We start from the raw sequence: 19,997 nt of genomic DNA on the forward strand, positions 1-19,997 counted from the left end.
TTGGCCCTATTTACACGACCAAGTCAGAAGTCAGTCTGTTCTGTTCTCAAGTCAGTCTCTTCTCATTCAGAAGACTTTGGTCGTGGGGCGTAATTTGCTATAGGACAGTGGAGGGGCACCCCTCCAGACACCAGTTTGTCCCCAGCTAATATTTATTTCTTCAAAAATCTTTTCAAAATCAAGAAAAGCCTGCATAATTCAATCATCCACAGAAATGAGCCAGTTTTCTTTATTGGGCTACGTTTAACGGGCCCCTATTTTATTAAAAGAATAATGTCTTGTTCTATTTTGTTATGATGGTTTTTTTGTTTTAAAAAATATATATCATTTATTCAAGAATTCTGTTTTGCTACTTAAAAAAGAAAGAAAAATTTGTCGTCGTGAATCATTGAAATTGGATTTTTTTTTCCTCATTTTTTTGGCTTAATGGAAGTCCCCTTGGCCCTGTCTACATGACCTGAAATTTTCAAATTTTGGCTCCAAAATTGGCTGTTTCCATTAAGGAGCATTTGGTCCAGCCTACTAATCTTGACATTTTCACGCTGATTGGAGAAAAACAATTTTGACCCGTTTTGTAGTTTTAAAATTGATGCAACCCAAATTATTTAGAATATTTTTTCCCTATTTTTTGTCTTGCCCGGTAAGTTGCAAGTCGAATTCAAAACCAAAGCTGTTTCAGACCAAAATTGGGGTAAGTTTTGAAGTACATCTTAACAATGAGCAGCTTGCAAAGCTTCTTTCCTATCCCGGGGGCAGCAAGGAGAGCTGTCAAACCCAAAGACATGCGTATTTGACCTTTCGACTATTTTCTACAAAATTGCTATCTCAAAATTTTGATCGGATGCACTTGGGGAATTCTGCCCGACTCACAAAATGTAACAAAAATAAGTATAGGCAAACATTTGGTGCGTTTTGTGATTTTTTTCTACTTATGGTGTCTAATATTACCCAGCAAATAAAAAAGCCAAGTGTCGCCCATAGACCTAAATACAAATATTGCCTACACCTTTTTTTGTTGTGCATACTTCTATGAGGTCTTCGCCAGAATTTATTTGGATGTTCTGAGAACAAATAATTTAATTCAAGTTCTGAAAAGATCAGTAAAAATTTACATAAACATCCTTTTTTGTTTCTATTTACTCACTTTAAATTACTTTTGAAATGGATGAATGACGATTTTTAAAGGTGAAAATTTTGAACTTGAAAGTTTTATCTGAAATATTCATAAGCTTTTTTTACACTTATCTCAATTTTTAACCAAATTTCAATGACATACATAAGCCAGTTTTACGTAGTACTAACGTAAAGAAATGTTTTCTCAAAATAGTCTTTTAAAAGAAAGATAAAAAACTACATTAAACACTAAAATGAGCAAAAACAACGTCAAATGATAATTTGAACTTGAAAAGAACAGAAACAACCCAAATTCTTTCAAAATATTGTTCCCTTAGTTCGTCTTGCCCAGCAAGTTGCCAAATTTTTGTTTCGGGGGGGGGGGGGGGTACATAAAGCTTTTAAAAACACATCGAAAATTTATTTATATTCATTTTTGGGTACTTATCTGTAATAGCCACCACACTAATACTCTTGGTCTGACAGAACCGGTTTCTTTCTGTGGTTTCTTTTAGCTTAGTGTGAGAGAGTGTTCTGCAAGTTGTAAGCCAAATCCAGACCAAAAGCTGATTCTACCCAAACTTTATGTCTGTTTTTGGCGTCAAATATTAAGAAAACAAATTACTTTCAATTGTTTTTGTCTTCATTATGCTTTGCCTTTGTCCACATACCCTGTAAGTTTCAAACTTATCAGAAACGAAGCCCGTTTTGGGATGTCACGAAAATACGAACAAAATTGTTTACATGTTTTTGTTTTTAAATTATGCTTACTTTCTATAAATACAAATATCAATCAATTACTTAGTATTTCTTTATTTTAGCATTTAAGACTCAGGATTAAGATTTAATCAGGAAAAAGTTCATGTCTGTGAGTTTAAATTAGCGTAGTTTTGGCTGATTTTATCTTTTAACTTTATGGTATTTTTCAAATATTATTTAAAATTATGTTACTTTTTAAATTGGGCTATTTTTTATATGTTTTTTAGAGAATTTTATAGCTTTCATTTAGGCAAGATTAATCTTAAACATACTTTAAAAACAAGTCACATTTGACCATGCACGCGATGTACTCTGTCTGGTGATAGACTATAGGAGAGACACAGAAAATTATTGCACCTATTTTCTGACATCACGATTCGATACCACCTAATATTTGTGGAATTTTTCTGTCTTCATTATTGTTCTCTTGGCCCTTTAGAAAAAAATTATTTTTTTAGCTCTTTTTAGGGCCTCATTTTCGGAGGATACCAGTTGTTTTTAATTTTTGTTTCTTCTGAAATAGGGTTCTTTATTGACCTAAGGACTTTCAGACTTAAGTGTCAAGCTAATTAAAAAACATTTTATGGATCCAAAAACATAAATCATTATTTTCTGCATAAGGGTTTACTTAGCCAAGAAGTTTAAGGGTGTAAGTTTTAATTCGTTTGGGAAAAAATAACAATTTCTGTGCTTCTTATGAAAAAACAACATTTTGTCTCTTTTTTTCTTGTATACTGGGGTCATCTTGACGCAAGGACTTAAAAATCTAAATTTGAGTCAATCATAGAAATTTTCATCCCATTTTGCGCATGGACTGTACCCCCAGATTAATTATGTTTATCATTTGTTTCCCCTTTGGTCGGTTTACGGCTGGAAATGTCAAACAAATGAAGGACAACAGGTTTTATGAGTCATTTCAAGTCCCCCTTGCACCTTCTCCAATTGAAAATAAAAATGTGTAGTCACCTTAGCCCCGGCAAGAGTTCTTGAAATTTTCCAGGAAGTTAAAATTTCTGGACCGCTTTTGGGCCTTTATGGGGGGAAAGGGCGGACCCCAACTCAAAAACCTTTTGAGCATTCGAGGGTTACTTTTTTTTATGCATTGGGGTACTCACGGTCCAAAGACTTAAAGATGAGGATATAAGATTAAAGTCAAACGAAAAAAGGCCACATTGGAGCCCCAAGCTCATAGACTACAATTTCTTGATACGTAAGGGTCTGTTTGGTCCAGGGACATTTATGCTTCCAACCAGGCCTCTTTTACAGGGAAGCCAATGTTGCTGGACCATTTGAGGCCCCCTAAAAACCTTTCCCTTAGCAAAATATGTGATCCTCTTTGTCAAGAGAATGATTAATGAAAGTGTAGATCCTACTACACTTTTAAGATCAAACATAATTTCTTTTTCCATTATGGATCTTATTTGTACACAATTGGCAATTTCGATATTTACCGCCCTCACTCAAGAGAGCACGGGGGAACAGATCCACGGAGGGTTATTTTTTGTATTTTCAGCTTTTCTGAACTAAACGGAAAAATCAAAATTGTGATCAGATGTCTTGGTTATGAGGGTAAAAGTGCACGAAGGGAGGCTGATTGCTCCCCAATTACTTCCGAGTATTAAAAAAGGCACTAGAACTTTCACTTTTTCCGGCCAGTTGAGTGCCCTCTCTAGTTTCTACGACCACCCCCTTCCTTGCGAAGCATCCGGGTAAAAAAAAGTGATTAATGGGTTGCAGCATTCCTTATACGCTTAATATTAAGCTCCCTGGGTGTAATCTGTAAAAGATAACAAAATATACTTATCCGGCAACTTGTCAACTGAAACGTTGTAGGCAACTAAGCGAATAACACCATTAATCACGTGTACTCAATTGCAAACATATCTTATTTACAACCCCCTGAAGGTGTGCCACATTTTACAATTACTATCTATTTTTAATCTCTGCATATAATTTCACATATTTTTTCCATTTTTGAAAAACATGAACTATTTGTTTATATATACCATCACTTATCCTCAGTAATCCTGCATTTTTCCAGGGTTAGCAGGTGCAACTTATCAGACAACTAATCCAGACCGCTTAAAGTATTAATCCTACTAGCCTCTGACGTCATTTACATCTTGTAAAACGCTAAGGATAAGTAACCAGCCTCGACGGACAAGTAATCTTTGAATGGTCCTTAGATATTGTACCATTAGCGTTGCCTATACTCTAGGTAGCGCTAGAGCGCTGCATCTGACTGGAAGCACTGATGACCATGCGGCATATTATACCGTGGTCAAAACCAAAGATTTTATTTTACCCTTATCCAGAAACCACCTTTTGGCAAAAATAATGATTACCTGCTTTTTAAAAACAGGCTTTGCTCTTACGGAAGTCAATTTGGGTGTGTCTATTTTAAATGAACTTGAGAACATTCTCAACACTTAAGCACAAAATTTACATCTTTCCTTTAACGATACAATTCTACATGACGGGGTTCTGCTATCTTGGAAAGTATTTAAGTTTGGCAAATGAATCTTTAAGAAAACTATTCAGGACTCAAACCATACCACATAAATATTTTTAAGCTACTACCTCTGCTATTTACTTATTTCTAGGGCTTACTAGGGCATAGAAAACAGCCTATTTCAGTCTAAACTTTTGAAAACACAAGTTTTATGTTTGGAAACAAAATTTATTTGCATTGATCTTCTGAAACTGTTAAGAAATTTGCACCAATTCAAGTTGAAAGAAAAGCCTTGTGAGGAATAGGACTGAATCTAAAAATACTGCTAAACCAATTGAAAGAGTCAAATTAATAAAGTGCACATATCCCTAATATTGAATCTCTATAGAATCCAAGCACCATGGGCACGTTGACATTGATATGCTCAATGATATACTTAATATAAATATTCATGCAAGGATAAATTCAATATTCAATAGCATATTGATATATTCTACCGTAATTAATGTAAAAGAGATATTCCAATAAAACCAGTTTTCCAGTAGTAGTGTTTGAATAGAGCCTTCTATCATCCTTGAATAGGCCAAGTTTTGTTAGCTCGTTAAAAAATTCGTAAGTTAGTCATGGCTTTCCTAGTAAGGCATTCAAGGTCCATGGACTCATTCACTACCCTCGTAATAACAAAAGTACATAATAAGAGGCGGTTTTGATTGAAAAAAAAAGCGTTGTAGTTGAAGCAAAAGAAACAATAGTAACCAAGGCCGTATCCAGGAGGGGGTTGGACTTGAGCCCCATCCCCAAATTTTTGTCTGACTCCTATCACGAACAGTAATACTAGAAATGTCATTAATCATTGTCTTACTTATTATTAGCAGTAGCACACTCATTGATGTACATGGGTCCCGAGTTTAGAGGGTCAGAGATAAAGACGTTTTTGTAAGGATTTTCATCTTTCAAGAAATTTCTTTCTTAGCACAAATCACAAAATTTTCCTAGTGGTTTGGAGGGGGAGAGAAAGGTCCTCTAGATATATCTTAGGACTTTGTCCTTTGTATCAATGAGCAAGCATGGCAGTGAATTCGTAGTAAATCACGAGGCCTTACAAAAAAAAATATCTAAAATGCTTACAAGTTTTGAAGACAAATTATCCATTTCTTTCTGTAGTTTCTCCTGTGCATTTTTTTCCATATCACAGATCTGCTGTTGAAGCTCTATGATTTGATATTCCTTTTCTTTGAGGTTTTCAATGAGATCACTTTCCTTCCTAAAATTGTAAAAAGCTGATGAAAATTCAGATTGTGTACAGATGTTACTTTCCCTCGCTAGCTTATGTATTTCTTTTTTTTTTAAATAACTTGAAATAATTTATCGATACTGTTCAGGTGGTAACTTTTTATAATGGATTCTACCCCACTATTATTTGACACGTTGTGCACCCATGAATTGTGTGCGCATTGAACCCAAAGACAATAAGGAAGAAATCAATAATAAAAAGATTGTTAAGGGTATTTCTAATCTTTAACTAGCATTAATTTGGTTTGTGTGTGATATATCACAGTTTATTACTTGTCTTCATACAAAAGTTTTCACTTACAAGTGGTTCCTCATTTAGGGTAGTTTCCCAATAGAAAAATGATTTAGTCTGCTTTAAACTTGTTGTTACATTATCGAAATGTTTTAGCAAATTGTTTATTTATTGTCCACCAGCTGAAAGCAGATTTAGTACCAAAAATGATTCTGAAGTCATTTGAATGTTTGCAAACAATAACCAAAAATTAATGATTCAACACGTGAGGAAAAAAAACACGACTTTTTCTGTGTATATTTGATTTAAAAAATTAACTATTTTCATGTTTCCCCATAAATTCAAAAACATTAAAGTGCTTGGCTTGACCAACCAACCAAAGAACAAAAGTGGGGAAAGCTACAAACTAATTTTTTCTCAGATTCTATGGAAAAACCCAACATTGAAATAGACATTTTTGTACCAGGGGCATAATTCTAATAGGATGTAAAAAGATTACCTCTTATATTTCAATCCGTCTAAAAAAGAAAACTTTCTCAAAACTCAAAAGTGCTAAAGAGAGTGAAAATGTAGCATGATTTTTTGAATATTTTAGTGGAAACTTACACAATCATAAAAAAAATACCGCACTGGACTTTAAAGTTCCTACCCGCGGCGCTGATCTCCGATTAATAGCCATTCAGCCAGGAAGTGCAATGAATGGAAGCAGAAGAGGGGGCCATCTATCCTGTGCTTTCGCACACCCTTCCTGTTTACCTTCCCCAGATTCCTCCAGGTATCCAAATAGCGCAAGATCAAATATGGCTGAGCTTACAGAGTCACGCCACTGACTTCCGTTCCAAAATAAATAACAGCAACACCAAGACTCGAACCCCTGTCCTCACATACCAAGGATTTCAAGTCTAGCGTGCTAACCACTCAGCTAGGACAAAACCATACGTATCTTAAAAAGTCAAGAAAAATCAGCAATTCAGATTTTCATAAAAAAAACCTATATGCTCAGTTATGCAGTTACTGGTAATACCGCACGCGCAAAAAAAGTGGGTGAAAAATCAGCAAACGCAACCTAATAATAAATAGCAGCAAATAGCTTGAAAAGTTTTAGTTTTGCTTGGAGGTGCAGTTATGTTTAGGAATCGACAGATCGTTTATGTCTGACTTTTTACAGAGGAGAAGCATTGTCGAATTCAACTAATTTGTTTCGCGTATTTATTTTTACGACTCAATGTGACAACACTGACAAAAATGCTGTACTGCCCTGAAAACATCATTATTGTGAAGCAAGCACAGCAAAATTCTTAAAGAATCGCTGTTTTAAGATATAAATAGACCAAATAAGGGTCCAGAGGGTAAAAAATGTTTTACTTTGATGTCCTTGGGGCTTTAAGGATTAAGCCCAACAAAAATAGAAATTTCATACCACGCTGTAAAAATTCCTTGAGAAAATCAATAATAACTTGTGCAAATAAATTTGTGATATAAATAAATTTTTGCAAAAAGAATAAATGATGGTTTCTATTTTTTTTTTTTTTTTTTTAGTATTTTTTTTTAATATCCCTGTGCGGTGAATAGCACTGGCCTAAGTTTAAGTTGTAGATTAATATTGTGTATTGCACACAGAATTTCGATATTGCTTAGTTTTCAGCTAGTGCTGAGGGGGGAAGAGTCCTCAGAAATGTTTTCTTTTCATTCTGCATTTCCGTCGATAAAGCCACACTTGTGGAATATGCTGACGTGTATATCTTTTATTATTGTTTATATTCATTATCATCCTTACTGTTGAATAAATCTATCAATCTGTAAAGTATAGATTTTTAGTCGTAAGGTATATCTAGATCTAACATCAAGGTCGTATCCAGGACTTTTTCAAGGGGGGAGGGTTCGCGGGGGAGGTTACAATTTTTAAACTTTTCAAAAATCTATTTATATAAATTTTTGTTACATTTTCACAAATTGAACAATATTTTTCGGGAGGGGGGGGAGGGTTGAAACCCGTAGCCACCCTGGAAAAGATCTCGGCTAATGTAATCATGGTAGTAATAGACAATACGTTAAGTTACAAAATAAGCATTTTAAACGACAGCAAAAAAGTTGAACTTAATTTCAGATTTATTAACGATTGTTCCAAAAACAGAGTTATCTACCTAAGAGAGATGAAAAAAAAATGATTCTGATTCCAAAAGATTTAGTTTCTGGCTTTGCTCAAACTAATATTAAAAAACCAATTATCATAAAGGTAAACAACTTCTGAGCATCTTTAAAAACAGATAATTTATTGCAACATCGTTTCAAACGATAGAGCATAATTTTCATAGGTTTTGTTATCCAAATCGGTAAATTGACGCTTATGAGAAGTTCCAACCCATCAAAGAGACCTCTTAGAATAAAGATCAACCCTTCCCTGGCCTGAGAAAACATTGCTGATGGCAGTTCTTTTTTTTCACTCAGTGACCTATTCTTTTTATTGCTGTACTTTAAATTCATAAAAAAATTCTGTTCCTTATCATTCCACCCTTATAAGCCTACAGTAATTTTCGGGTTTCAAAAATCTCATAACTACAGTGTAAATAGTACACCCTTTTTTCCATGACCATTTTTATCAGTGTAGTTGAATTTATCACTATATCAAGGCCATATCCAGGATTTTTTTTCGGGGGGAGGAGGTTTACAAAAATCTTAAGATACTCATCAAAGATTTGTTATTATGCATTGTTACTACGTTTTTTACGAGTTGGACAAACATTTCGGGGGAGGCGGGTTCAAACCCCCTAGCCCCTCTGGATATGGCTTTGCATTATATGGAATGTTTTCGCAGTTTGGACGTCCTATTTTACAACTAGAAACGAAGTTGGGTATATTCGCTAGGAGAGCTCAGAAGTCGAGTAGGTTCAAATAATTTCAGGAAAAGCTTACTTACTTTTGGTCACCAATACCAGCTGCAAGAGGGTTCGGTAATAAGATGTCTTCTAGCTGGCCAGAATTTTTCAAAGCTTGTAAAATATTTAATTGTGCCAAATGTGGATGTTCCTTGTGGTTTGGAGCCCGAGTGGTACTGGAGACTTCATCCCTAAAGAGATCATAATAATTTAACTTTAAGGAAGCAGAACAAGCAATTAACAAAGACCAATTAGTTCACAAGAACGGGAAGAGAAGGGTATAGGATCCTTTCACTTACAACCCTGATAAAACTTCCAGTGAAATTTGTACTTTTCTAGAAACTTTAAGCAGTAAATAAATAATACCGTAAACTGTTTAGGAAGAAAACATTCTATTTGTAGAACAGTTTTTCTTGACACTGATTTCCAGCTAGCGCTGGTTTGAGACAATCAGAAGCAGACAAAGACTTAGTCGGAAGGCAGGCATAAAAAAAAAACAAAAAACAAAGGGTAAACCCTTTTGTGAGGACTAGAAAAGAATATTTAGTTACTATCCCCAAACATAAAATTGGAAATCTCACATCCCAGCTCCAGAAATTTTTTTTTAAAGTTTTATCTCAATCAATCAGTCATGAGACAAAACAGAACGTTTTTTTTTAATATAAAACTACTATTACTAATAACTCACCGCAGCACCAAGCCACGTGAGGCCAACACAGCTACGCAAGTTCTTCCTCAATAATAATCCATACAAAGTCTCCCTCTTTAAACCCTTCCAGGAAGTTCCATCTCCCTTAAATCTTTCCTTAAGACATCATCCCACCCTAACCGTGGACAACCTGCTTTCCGTTTAGTCTTAAACGGTTGGCCGAGGAGGTCAATCTTTAGCAACCTGTCATTTTTCATCCACAAAGCGCACCCTAGCCATTTCAACCTTCTGTCATTACAGCCCTAAAAGATGAAACTCAACCACACTTTTCGTGCAGCCTACTGATTGAAATATGGTCAGTCAATTGGATACCCATAACAATCCATAGGCGATTTTTCTGGAAAACATCTAGCAAATCTTCCTCCGTTTTTCGGAGCGTATCATGCTTCAGAGCCATACTTGACCACTGTCATCACTGTAGCTTCGAATATCCTAATTTTGGTTCGCATTCTTATCTTTCTAGTCTTCCAAACTTTTTTCAAGTGTGAAGAAACACACTGGACCTTGGATATTCTGTTCTTAACGTCTTAGCAACTTCACACTATCCACCGTTATTACTTATAATACTACCTAGGTAAGTGGAGCTGTCCACTTGATCGATCTTTTCGTTACCAAACGTCAACTTTTCATCTTCACTTATTCCTAGCCTTAGTGACTTAAGTCTTCTTAACATTAATTTTCAAACTTATTCTAGCATCATGAACTCCCAAAACCTCTAAGTTCATTCATTTGGCTCAAATTTTCATCTAGGATGCTTAAATCATCAGCATAACCTAAGCCCAGGAAAGTTTTACTTCCTCATTTGATTCCGTATTCTCCCTTTGAATGTCATCTGCTCCTTAAGATAAAGTTCATCAAAATGATCCAAAAAACTACGAAAAAAAAATTGTCCCATTTTAATAATATCTCTTGATTATATGAATGTGCGTAGTGAGAAAAACACACCTTCAGGCCTAAGAACCACATACTCTCTTGGGTTGATCGGAAACGAATTGACTCTGCCAGTCAAAGCACTACAGAGAAACACTGGCTTTGGCTGCCCGCCATATAAACTCACATGATTGGCTAGGCGTTAAGGACGCTTATTACATAAGCTATTAATATATCGAGGCAATAAATATATCGAGGTATAAGGCTATTTTGAATTCTTAAGACCTCTCTCGAAATCAGTGTGTTTGCTCTAGCCATTTCACTATGACATTCTTTTTAATTGTGAAATTTTAGCTACCGAATGGATCTATGCGAAAAACACGTCGAAACGTTTCATTTTTTTTTTCTCAATTCATCCTATATAAGAAATACAGATATATAAGAAATACCTATATAAGAAATACTATATAAGAAATACCTATATAAGAAATACAGAGACAAATGCAAAAATAAAAAGTTTAAGGGGAAGTGCTAAAACCGGCTGAATTTTTTTTCTTCCCGGAGCCAAAACCAAATAATATGGAAAATTTATAAAATTGGACACGGGTGCTTTTCTGAGAAGAATAAAAGGAAAACAATAAATCAAAGCAAACAACACTCTCTAGTGACACCAACCAAAATAGTAATATGAATAAGAAAACCTAAAAAAAAATACTCATCGTGTGTTATTTTTGCTTAAAATTACATTACTTTGATATGAATCGAGCTAAGAACAAAAAAAAATATTTTGTCAAAGGGAGAAATTGTGGGAACAGTTTTTTCTTTACTTGTTTTATGTTTTGCATTTCAGCCCAGCCCAAAATTCGTTTACACGCAATCAAATGTAATATGTAATAATCAATTATTTATAATCAAAATATGTTTGTAGTCAAAAATATGTTTATAAAACTAATGTCAACAAAACTAAATATGTTTATATCCAATCGATGGTTTTCCTAATGTAATTGGTAACACTGTCCTTTGCGGTGCAAGTACTAGTTAATGGCCACAAAACACATGGTGATGTTCAGGTTTTTTTTCTCTCTTAACAGTTCTGTGTACATAGCAGTAAAGGAGAAATGGCCTTTCCATTCCGGCCTTTTAAAGGCCGGAAGAACTTGAGAAACAAAGCAAGAACATTTAGAAAACTACAAAGTATAACTAGATTTATACTGCGTTTTTTCGCTTTGGAAACTAAACAAATTAAGAGAATATACACATGTACTACTACAAACTACTACTACTAACAACTACCAGCATCACCAATCCACCTTAGGCAAAGAGAACCACGCACGATCCTTCTTTATCCCAATCTATTGAAAGCCATCCTCTTTAAGCCCTCCATGGAAGTTCCCATTTCCATTAAATCTTTCCTTACAACATCCTCCCACCCCACTCGGGGTCGACCTGCCTCTCATTTTGCGCTAGACGGTTAGCAGACAAGGGCAATATTTGACAATCTGTCATCTTTCATCCGCAAAACGTGCCCTTTCACCTCAACAATCTATACACATATAGATTTCAGTAATCAATTCAGCATTAAGGCTCAATCTACAAAATGTTGACAATTCTACAAAAAGTTACCATTTTGGTAACTTGTTCCTTTACAGAAATTATGCAGCATATTCTATAGAGTTGTTGAGCCATTGTTGCAATCCACCAGTAGGGAGCAGTTTCTTTCTTTACACTCGCCCTTGCTTATAAGGAAAGGGCCAAAAAAAAAAAAAAATCATTTTCTGTTTAAGCAATACCCCTACTTTCTGAGAGTCAAATAGGTTCGAGACTGAAACTGAGATCATATAATTGGAGGAAATATTTCTTCGACGAATTTCTCTGTTTAACCGGTTGTTGAATCTTGTCTTAAGCCAGAAAAAATCTCAGGAAATAAATTATTGCCTCCCCGACAAGCAAATTTTGATGATTATGAAAACTCTCCTTCTACAAAAATCAGGTAAATGGTACAAAGAATATTAGAAAGAGTATAAAAATTTTAAATTGCTGAAATTCTAGAGAGGGGGCACGGGTCAAAAAGCTAAGTGCCTGTTTGCATTCAGACATTTGAAGTAATAATGATTATATTGCTCAATATCATTACGAGGCAGGCAAGTACATATAGGGAGGGATCCTACCCCAGCTCAGATATCCTTCCATATTAACCATTAATTTTTCTAACTTTTGCTGTTTGACCCCTTCTAAAGCCAAACATAAATTCCAGCAAGTTTCCATGATAGTTGATCCTTATAATGCCAAGTATAAATGATGAAAGAGAAAAAGTAAAATGTAGAAAGAAGGAAATGTACAGTGAAGAGGCAAGGACGTGATGGACCTTAGTTTTGCCTTATGTGTGGAGATACATATGAGGCTGTAGGTCATATGATGTATGAGTGCGGACGATTGAGTGAGTTACAAAGGCAAATGCTTGGAGAGTCTTGGTTTTATAAAATCTGGCTGGCAAGTATAGTCAATATGGGGTGTTTAGTTGTGTTAAAAGGTTTTGACGATTTCTCAGGCTAGCAGAATGGCACGAAAATAGATACTTGAAATTTGTTTAATGTTTTTATTTATGCGATGTGAACTTACTAGAACTGAATTTCTTAGGTTGCATTGCCGTGGTCTGATGAGTTTTAGAGCAATAATAATCATCGTTGTTATTATTGTTCCTAAGGCCTTCAAGATGTACACAAAAATTAAAATTTATAAAACTAATATTAATTTAAATGTTAGGTGAAGTTGCATGAATTGGGAATCATTTTCTGTATTAATACATGTAACAAAGGAGGGAATATGGGGTTTCAATTTATTTTTGAGGCAATAAGAAGGGGCAGGGGTTCGGTCGATTCAAGCTCAAAAGTCACCCAGGCTTTTTTATTTTTCATTTCTATGGACTTGAGTCTATATTTGTGAAATGAGTTAGCTACAGTAGTTTTATTTTTAGGGACACTTCACAACTTTTAAGCTAAAATAAAGAAAAGAAAAAAAAACAATCCTCTGGATTTCAATGATCCTGAAAAATAAAAAAGCACTTACTCTTTGGCAGTAACATCCGTGGTTTTCGCTTCTCCGGAGAACTTTAATTCAAAGTCGTGGCGGAGCTGATCATATTGTTTTTTCAGCCATTCCAAATCTCTTCTTGTCGCTCTATGCGCTGCAATAGATAACATAAGTGATAACACTGAAGCCGTTAGATAAATTATCATTTTTGATCGCTGACCGTTACTGTGATTAATGACGTCAGGAATGATGCAATACAGTTTTCTATGATAATCTGATAACATTAGAGCTAGCTTTTAGAAAATAATACTAGATAGAGCATTTCCTGTAGAATAAGAGTGCACTACTATCATCATTGACAACTAAAACGTCAAGAAAAACATTCAGGTCATACAGTGAGTCGAGGCAAGGCTGTTATTCCAATTAGGAGCGGAGATGACTGTTTCACGGTCTTGCTAGTGGTTTTCCGCTTGACAGAACAGTTGGTGGAGAATTGGCAATCTAACATTAAAACATGGAACGTCATCTTGTTTTGGAACTATTTGACCCATAGATAGATGGGTATATTCACATGGTTCCGGGGTCGTATCAAGGACTTTTTTGAGGGGGCGGGGTTACAAAAAAAAATATAAAAGCACATTACAATTTGTTCAGGCTATATTTACTTTTGTTGTTTGTTTACAATTCAGACAAACGTTCCGGTGGGGGGGGGGTATAACGCCCTAACCCTCCCCTGAATACGACCTTGCATTGTTCCTTGGTTTTTTCTTCAAAGACCGGCTGAAACTTATGGAAGACTTTTATATCGGTTCTGAGTTGGCATTATGTTTTAATAGAATCTTTGAATTTGAACATTGTCTTAAGTTTACTTTAGGTTGGCAGTTTGTAGTAAAGATTAAGTAAAATAATACACAATTTATTTTTATAAACGTTTTAAGACATTTTATAGAAATTTTAATTTTTTTCGTCTTTAGTCTGTGTATGTGTTTATATTTTCCATCTCTTTTACTTTTGTTCTTACTCCCTGCATTCCCGACCTAGGTACCTTGTGTGGGGAGGATTGGATGTTTGTTGTTGTTGTTATTTCTATGTTTCACTTTCATGTAGATTGACTATTTTAATAAATTATAATTATAATTATAATAAATTCTAATATATACGGGACATACGAAAATATTCATTATTAGCAAACTTGGCTAAGTTTATCAAACTAAATAGTTAAAATGTTTAGGTTTTGTTTAGTTTTAAATATGTCCAGTATTGTATTTAAAGGTCCCCACTCTGTATACTATGAAGATAATTACTTTGATATTTTGTATAATAAAATTATTTTTTGTTATACAAAATGCAGATTATAATAAGAAATGTTGGGCTAGAAACAAGTCATGGACTACATGTGGTTTACAGACCTTAGGCTAGGATGAGTTACTGTAAGATATTAATATAAAGATTGAACCCGTAAAATAGCTGCTCAAATTTTTAGTCTCCGCGCTCAATATAGCCACCTTTTTTCTCTCCTCTGCTTTATATTAGCTAAGCCTCTATGAAGCGAGATAAACTCCAGTTTTTCAGATAATTTTTTTTCGAATTTCCGTTGATTTTATGTTTTTACTTATCTTCTGTTTATCTCGCTGAATGAGGTTATTATACTTACACACAAAATGTTAGAACATAAAAACTCATTCCTAATATTTTCTAAGCTTTATATTTTACATACTGTTTAGCTTAATCCGAGGGGCTTCTCTCTCAAGAATCATCTACACCAGGTCCAAGCAGGGCAGAACTGTGCCATACATTTATGAAAGTGTAGCAAGCGTTTTGGGGACTGTGCCAGGCGTTGAGAAACTATGCCAAGCATGGTGGCGCACGTGGCGCTCCGAAATGTAAACCAGGTGGTGGGAAGTCAGCACCCCCTCTGATTCGTCTTTCTACTTCTTATGAAGTAAAGTTAAAACTGTCAGAGATAGTTTCATGGAGAGGGAAGGGGAATTGGAATTTGTGTTGGAGAGGGGGGACATTCACCAATTCCCATTGAAGAGTATGGGGTCTTATCCCTTGCATAGTCTAACATGTCTGTCCTTCAATAGACTTTGCTGATAGTTTGTACAATATGCCTATATGCATATTTTAGCTAAGTTCTGATGCCAAAGTTGGGGAGAAGGAGGGGCCAGAAATACAAAAAGGGAAACCATAGCCAACAATTGCTAGGAATCAGATCCTTCAGAACAATCTCACAGGACATAAGGAGAAAGGGGTATACCGTTTAGTCATAAGAAATTGCAGCAATATAAGCTGCAAAGCGTATCTCAATGAACGTTTTAAAGTATCATTTTTGTAGCTATAGCTGCAACCTAGTAAAAACCGAATCATGGCCAATAGTAGCGAAAACTTTAAAATTCTTTTTTTTAAATAAAAAAAAAACTAGTGAGAAACATTAGCCACTCGTAGCTAATTCAGGAATAGTAACTACTATTTCGATTAATATTAATAGTAAAATGTTATTTTGAAAACAAATTTATATGAATTTTGAAAGAGTCTGAAACCCCTCAAAATGGCACTAGATTGAAACAAAAATTACAGCATTGCAATTACAGTTGAAGAAAACCTAGTACAGAAACTTTACAGCTCTTCACCTTGAAGAACGAGAAAAATTACTTTTTTGGATGGGCAGCACTGACATGTCCTCTTGTTTTCTTCTTCTTCTTCTTCTTTTTTTCCCTTATCGCTAGCAGGGTTCTGGAACATCATAGAGAGCTGTTTAATGGATTATTTAAAAGCCAATTTTTATATCTAATCACTTTTAATAAGTTCAATAAAACCATAAGATGATAAAGGCAACATAGAGTGACACCCAAAAAGTTGACTTTGGGTGCTGTTTCTTCGATGGAAAGGCTGGGAAAGATGAAAAGGTTACTACCATGATCTCTGTGGTTGAAAGTCAGAATCTTACAAACCCCCCTCTTGTTGATTCTCGTCCCAGTGCCCTTAAAATTTTCTATAAATCATCTAATGACTAACAGAGCTAGCAGGCTACTGTTTCATCATAGAGAGATGTTTAAGAAGATTTTATAAATTAAAAATCATTTCAGTCTCAGGGTCAGATGAACGCCCGAAAGATAAAGCGTCCACTAACTAATGTCCTAAAACTACAGGAAACTCCCAAAGTAATTTGGGTAAAAATCAATATGGGATCTTAAATGTGTCAACAGTTCAAAAATCTAACTAGTTTAAAAACAAAGGTAAAATTCAAGTTGATTGACTTCTTGCTATCTCAGAAAGGGGTTAGGTTAGGAAAATTAAACTTTCAGGGATGGATCCACAGGTTAAAGTATGTCCTGGGAAGGTATTTTAAAGTATCTACCTCGACTCCTTCTCCCTCTAGACGGCACTGCCCTTTGATGACCTTCAAAAATATGTGTGTTATAAAAGTGAAACCTTACAAAATAGATCTGCTTGAATGAAGTACAACAAAATTGTTTCCAATTTCACAACTTTGCTCAGTCCCAATTTATAAGGTTTTAAAGATATGCAAATACATTTCCTAAATTTTGAAAAAAACAACAACATTGATATGGCTCAGAATTCTACTCAAAGAAAATTAAGGTAAAATGTTGTTTTGTCAAAATTTTAATAGATATAGACCTGTCATGTAGGCAAATTTCAGGGCTCTCTAGAGGGAGAGGTCGAGGTGGGTACTTTAAAATACCTTCCCGGGATATACTTTAGCTTGTAGACCCATCCCTGAAAGTTTCATTTTCCTAACCTAACCCCTTTCTGAGATAGCAAGAAGTCACTCAACTAGAATTTTATCTCATTTTATAGTCTCTTACTACATTTTAAGCGAAAAGTTCTCTATTAAGTGTGCACATATCATAAACAATATGCATACTGTTGCTGCTAGGTTTTCAACCAAGGTGTGTAGAAGTTTGATTGTTTATTAAAACCCAAGCACCTACAAAAGAAAAAACAATATATACAAGCAAGCAAGTAATCAATCAAGCAAGGAAGCAATCAATAAAGGCACACTATAAATAAGACACTAATGCAAGCAAAGCAAGGTGAGTATTCTACAAGGTGGTTAGTCCAACCTCAGGGTCGATGGAGGTTAACTGAAGCAATAAGCCTCCAGGATTGACATAAGTCTTAATGATTGCTTTAAAGTAGTTTTCAGGCTTCATTCAAATTTGCCTGTTTGTTTAACCTTTACTACTTTACAAATATTAGAAAATGTCACAAGTGTGTATAATATATTATATACGTATTCTGGATATTTTGCGAAGCAATTAATACGCAGAAAAATAAACCCTTCAAAAGTCTGATTCGCCAAATGATGAACAATGCAGCCTCAAGCCTCACCAGAACAAATAATTAATAAAACCAGAAGCAATTTTATCATCCTGTTAAGCTGAACAAATTATTCGAACTCGTACACGGAAATATTTATGTTTATCTCAAGTTTTAATTTTGTTTCTTTAAAATTCTTCTATTTGAAAAAAAATATTTTTTCATTATGGTTCTTTCACGTCATAAAACTAGTTTTCGTTTTATTTAATCTCATATTTAACATATTTTGAATTTAAACATATTTATTCTGAAACTAGCCCCGTATTTGTAATCATCAAGCTTAGAAATCCTTATAAGCCAGGGTTGAGGAAAATCAAAAACTGACTTTGTATGTAAAATACATAATCAGTATGTTTTGATTTAGGATACTTATACTCCGATCGTTTTAAAGTTGTTTCTTTAGAATTTTTCGATTTGAAAAGAACTAATTTTTCATTATAGTTCTTTCATTTGAAAAAAAAAGTTTCTTTTTGTTTCGTTTTGTTGTTTCACTTGAACCAAAAACAACAATTTTTTTTCATATTTAATTTTGACACGATGTGACGGGCCAAGCATAAGTGAAGTACATAAAGATAATTTCTTAAACCACATTGACCTGCCATAACATAAAGAAATAAAACAGATCAAAAATGGGGTTTTTAAAGCCCAAACAAAAATACAAAAGAAACACACAAAGCGAATGTTTTGAGAGAACAACCACCTGTCTTTTTCAGCGCAAACAAAGTAATATAATCAAGGAAAATGCCGAATAAAAAATTAAAAAGCAACGTAGAAAGTCCACAAAAGCGATGAAAAAACAGCCGAAACATCAAAAGATAATTAAAATTAAATAAAAGACAAAAATTATAAAATTAAAATCAAATACCTAACAACCATATAGTGAGTCATTCACCAATATCCGCAATATGCACAAAATCCCAAAAATTCTAAACTGCCGTCGGCGGTTACTAACGAACAACTGAAAAATAAAACAAAACATTCATTCACTCAAAGAAACGAGCAAGCAATTAAATCAGATGGAGATCTAGATCACCTAATTTTTATTTTAACAATTTCATTTCTTGTAGATACCCTAAGAGACTTAAAAGAGTTTTTGACAAGTTTCATAGTGTGATCGGGAAGGTGGTTCAAAGTTTATTTCAGGGATTACTGAAATATCGGCTTCTCTTTTGAGAAAAACGAAATGCAGCTCATTTATTTGTAAATCAATTGAATTTCTGTTCAAATATAGACCTAAATGTTGGTATTTATAAATTTCAACAGCTTCTCTGTAGCGCTGGACAATATCTTTGTCATGAGAAACTAGGCTAGCTCGGTTACATAAAATGGTATGGTCTGAGATACCAAATATGGGTTCTGCAAGGGCAGAGTCAAAATTGTCTGTTTTTTTTTCACTTTTTAAGGGCGTTATTAAATGAGGTAGAATGCTGAGTTAAATGATCGGTGCTTAGGAACTGATCAACGACTTACCGGTATATTAACGTAGTACTCTACCTCAAATAATAGCACCCTTAAAAAGCGGAAAAACAGAAAATTTTTATTCCACTCTTACAGAACACATATTTGATTGCCCAGACCATACAATTATATTTAACCAATATAGCTTAATTTCGTATGACAAAGGTAATGTCCAGCACTACAGAGAAGCTGTTGAAATTTATAAACACCAACATTTAGGTCTAGCTTTTAACAGAGATTCACGTGATTTAAAAATAAATGAGTGTATTTCGTTTTTCTCAAAAAGAGAAGCCGATACTTTAATAATCCTTGAAATAAACCTTGAACCATCTTCAAAATCAAGTAGTCAAACACGTTCAAAAACCCCTTAGGTCTCAAAGGGTATCTGCAAGAAATGCAATTGTTAAAATCAGAAACCAGGGGTCCTAGTTCTCCAAATTATTTAATTGCTGGTTCGTTTGTTTGAGTGAAAGAATTTTTGCTTTTATTTCTCCGTTGTTCATTAGCATCCACCGATGGTAAATAAGAATGTTTTTGGATTTGTTGAAATCGCAGATATTTGCGAATGACTCACTTTATGTTTGTTAGTATTTTTGTATTTTTTTTTTAATTTTCCTTATCTTTTGATTTTTTGGCTGTTTTTTCATTGGTTTTGTGGACTTTCCGTGGTTTTCTTTGGTTTTTTATTCGGCATTTTCCTTTATTATATTATTTTGTTCGAGCTGAAAAAGAGAGGCGGTTGTTCTCTCAAAATATTCACTTTGTGTGTTTCTTCAGTATTTTCGTTTGGCCTTTAAAAACCCGTTTTAGATCTTTTATTTCTTTTTGTTATGGGAGGCCAATGTGGTTTAAGAAATTATC

At 34.4% G+C, this 19,997-nt stretch overlaps 1 protein-coding gene across 1 annotated transcript in view; it reads right to left on the reverse strand.

Moving 5' to 3' along the window:
• The window catches only part of LOC136035778 (uncharacterized), a 136,966-nt gene that overhangs the window by 50,853 nt on the left and 66,116 nt on the right, over positions 1-19,997 (reverse strand). The window contains exons 5-7 of the mRNA XM_065717751.1: positions 13,371-13,488; positions 8,767-8,916; positions 5,453-5,588 (exon numbers count right to left, since the gene is read on the reverse strand). Coding sequence (XP_065573823.1) covers positions 5,453-5,588; positions 8,767-8,916; positions 13,371-13,488 — 404 coding nt within the window. The remainder of the gene's footprint in view (positions 1-5,452; positions 5,589-8,766; positions 8,917-13,370; positions 13,489-19,997) is intronic.

Source organism: Artemia franciscana, chromosome 14, assembly GCF_032884065.1.
Source record: "Artemia franciscana chromosome 14, ASM3288406v1, whole genome shotgun sequence".
NCBI lineage: Eukaryota > Metazoa > Arthropoda > Branchiopoda > Anostraca > Artemiidae > Artemia > Artemia franciscana.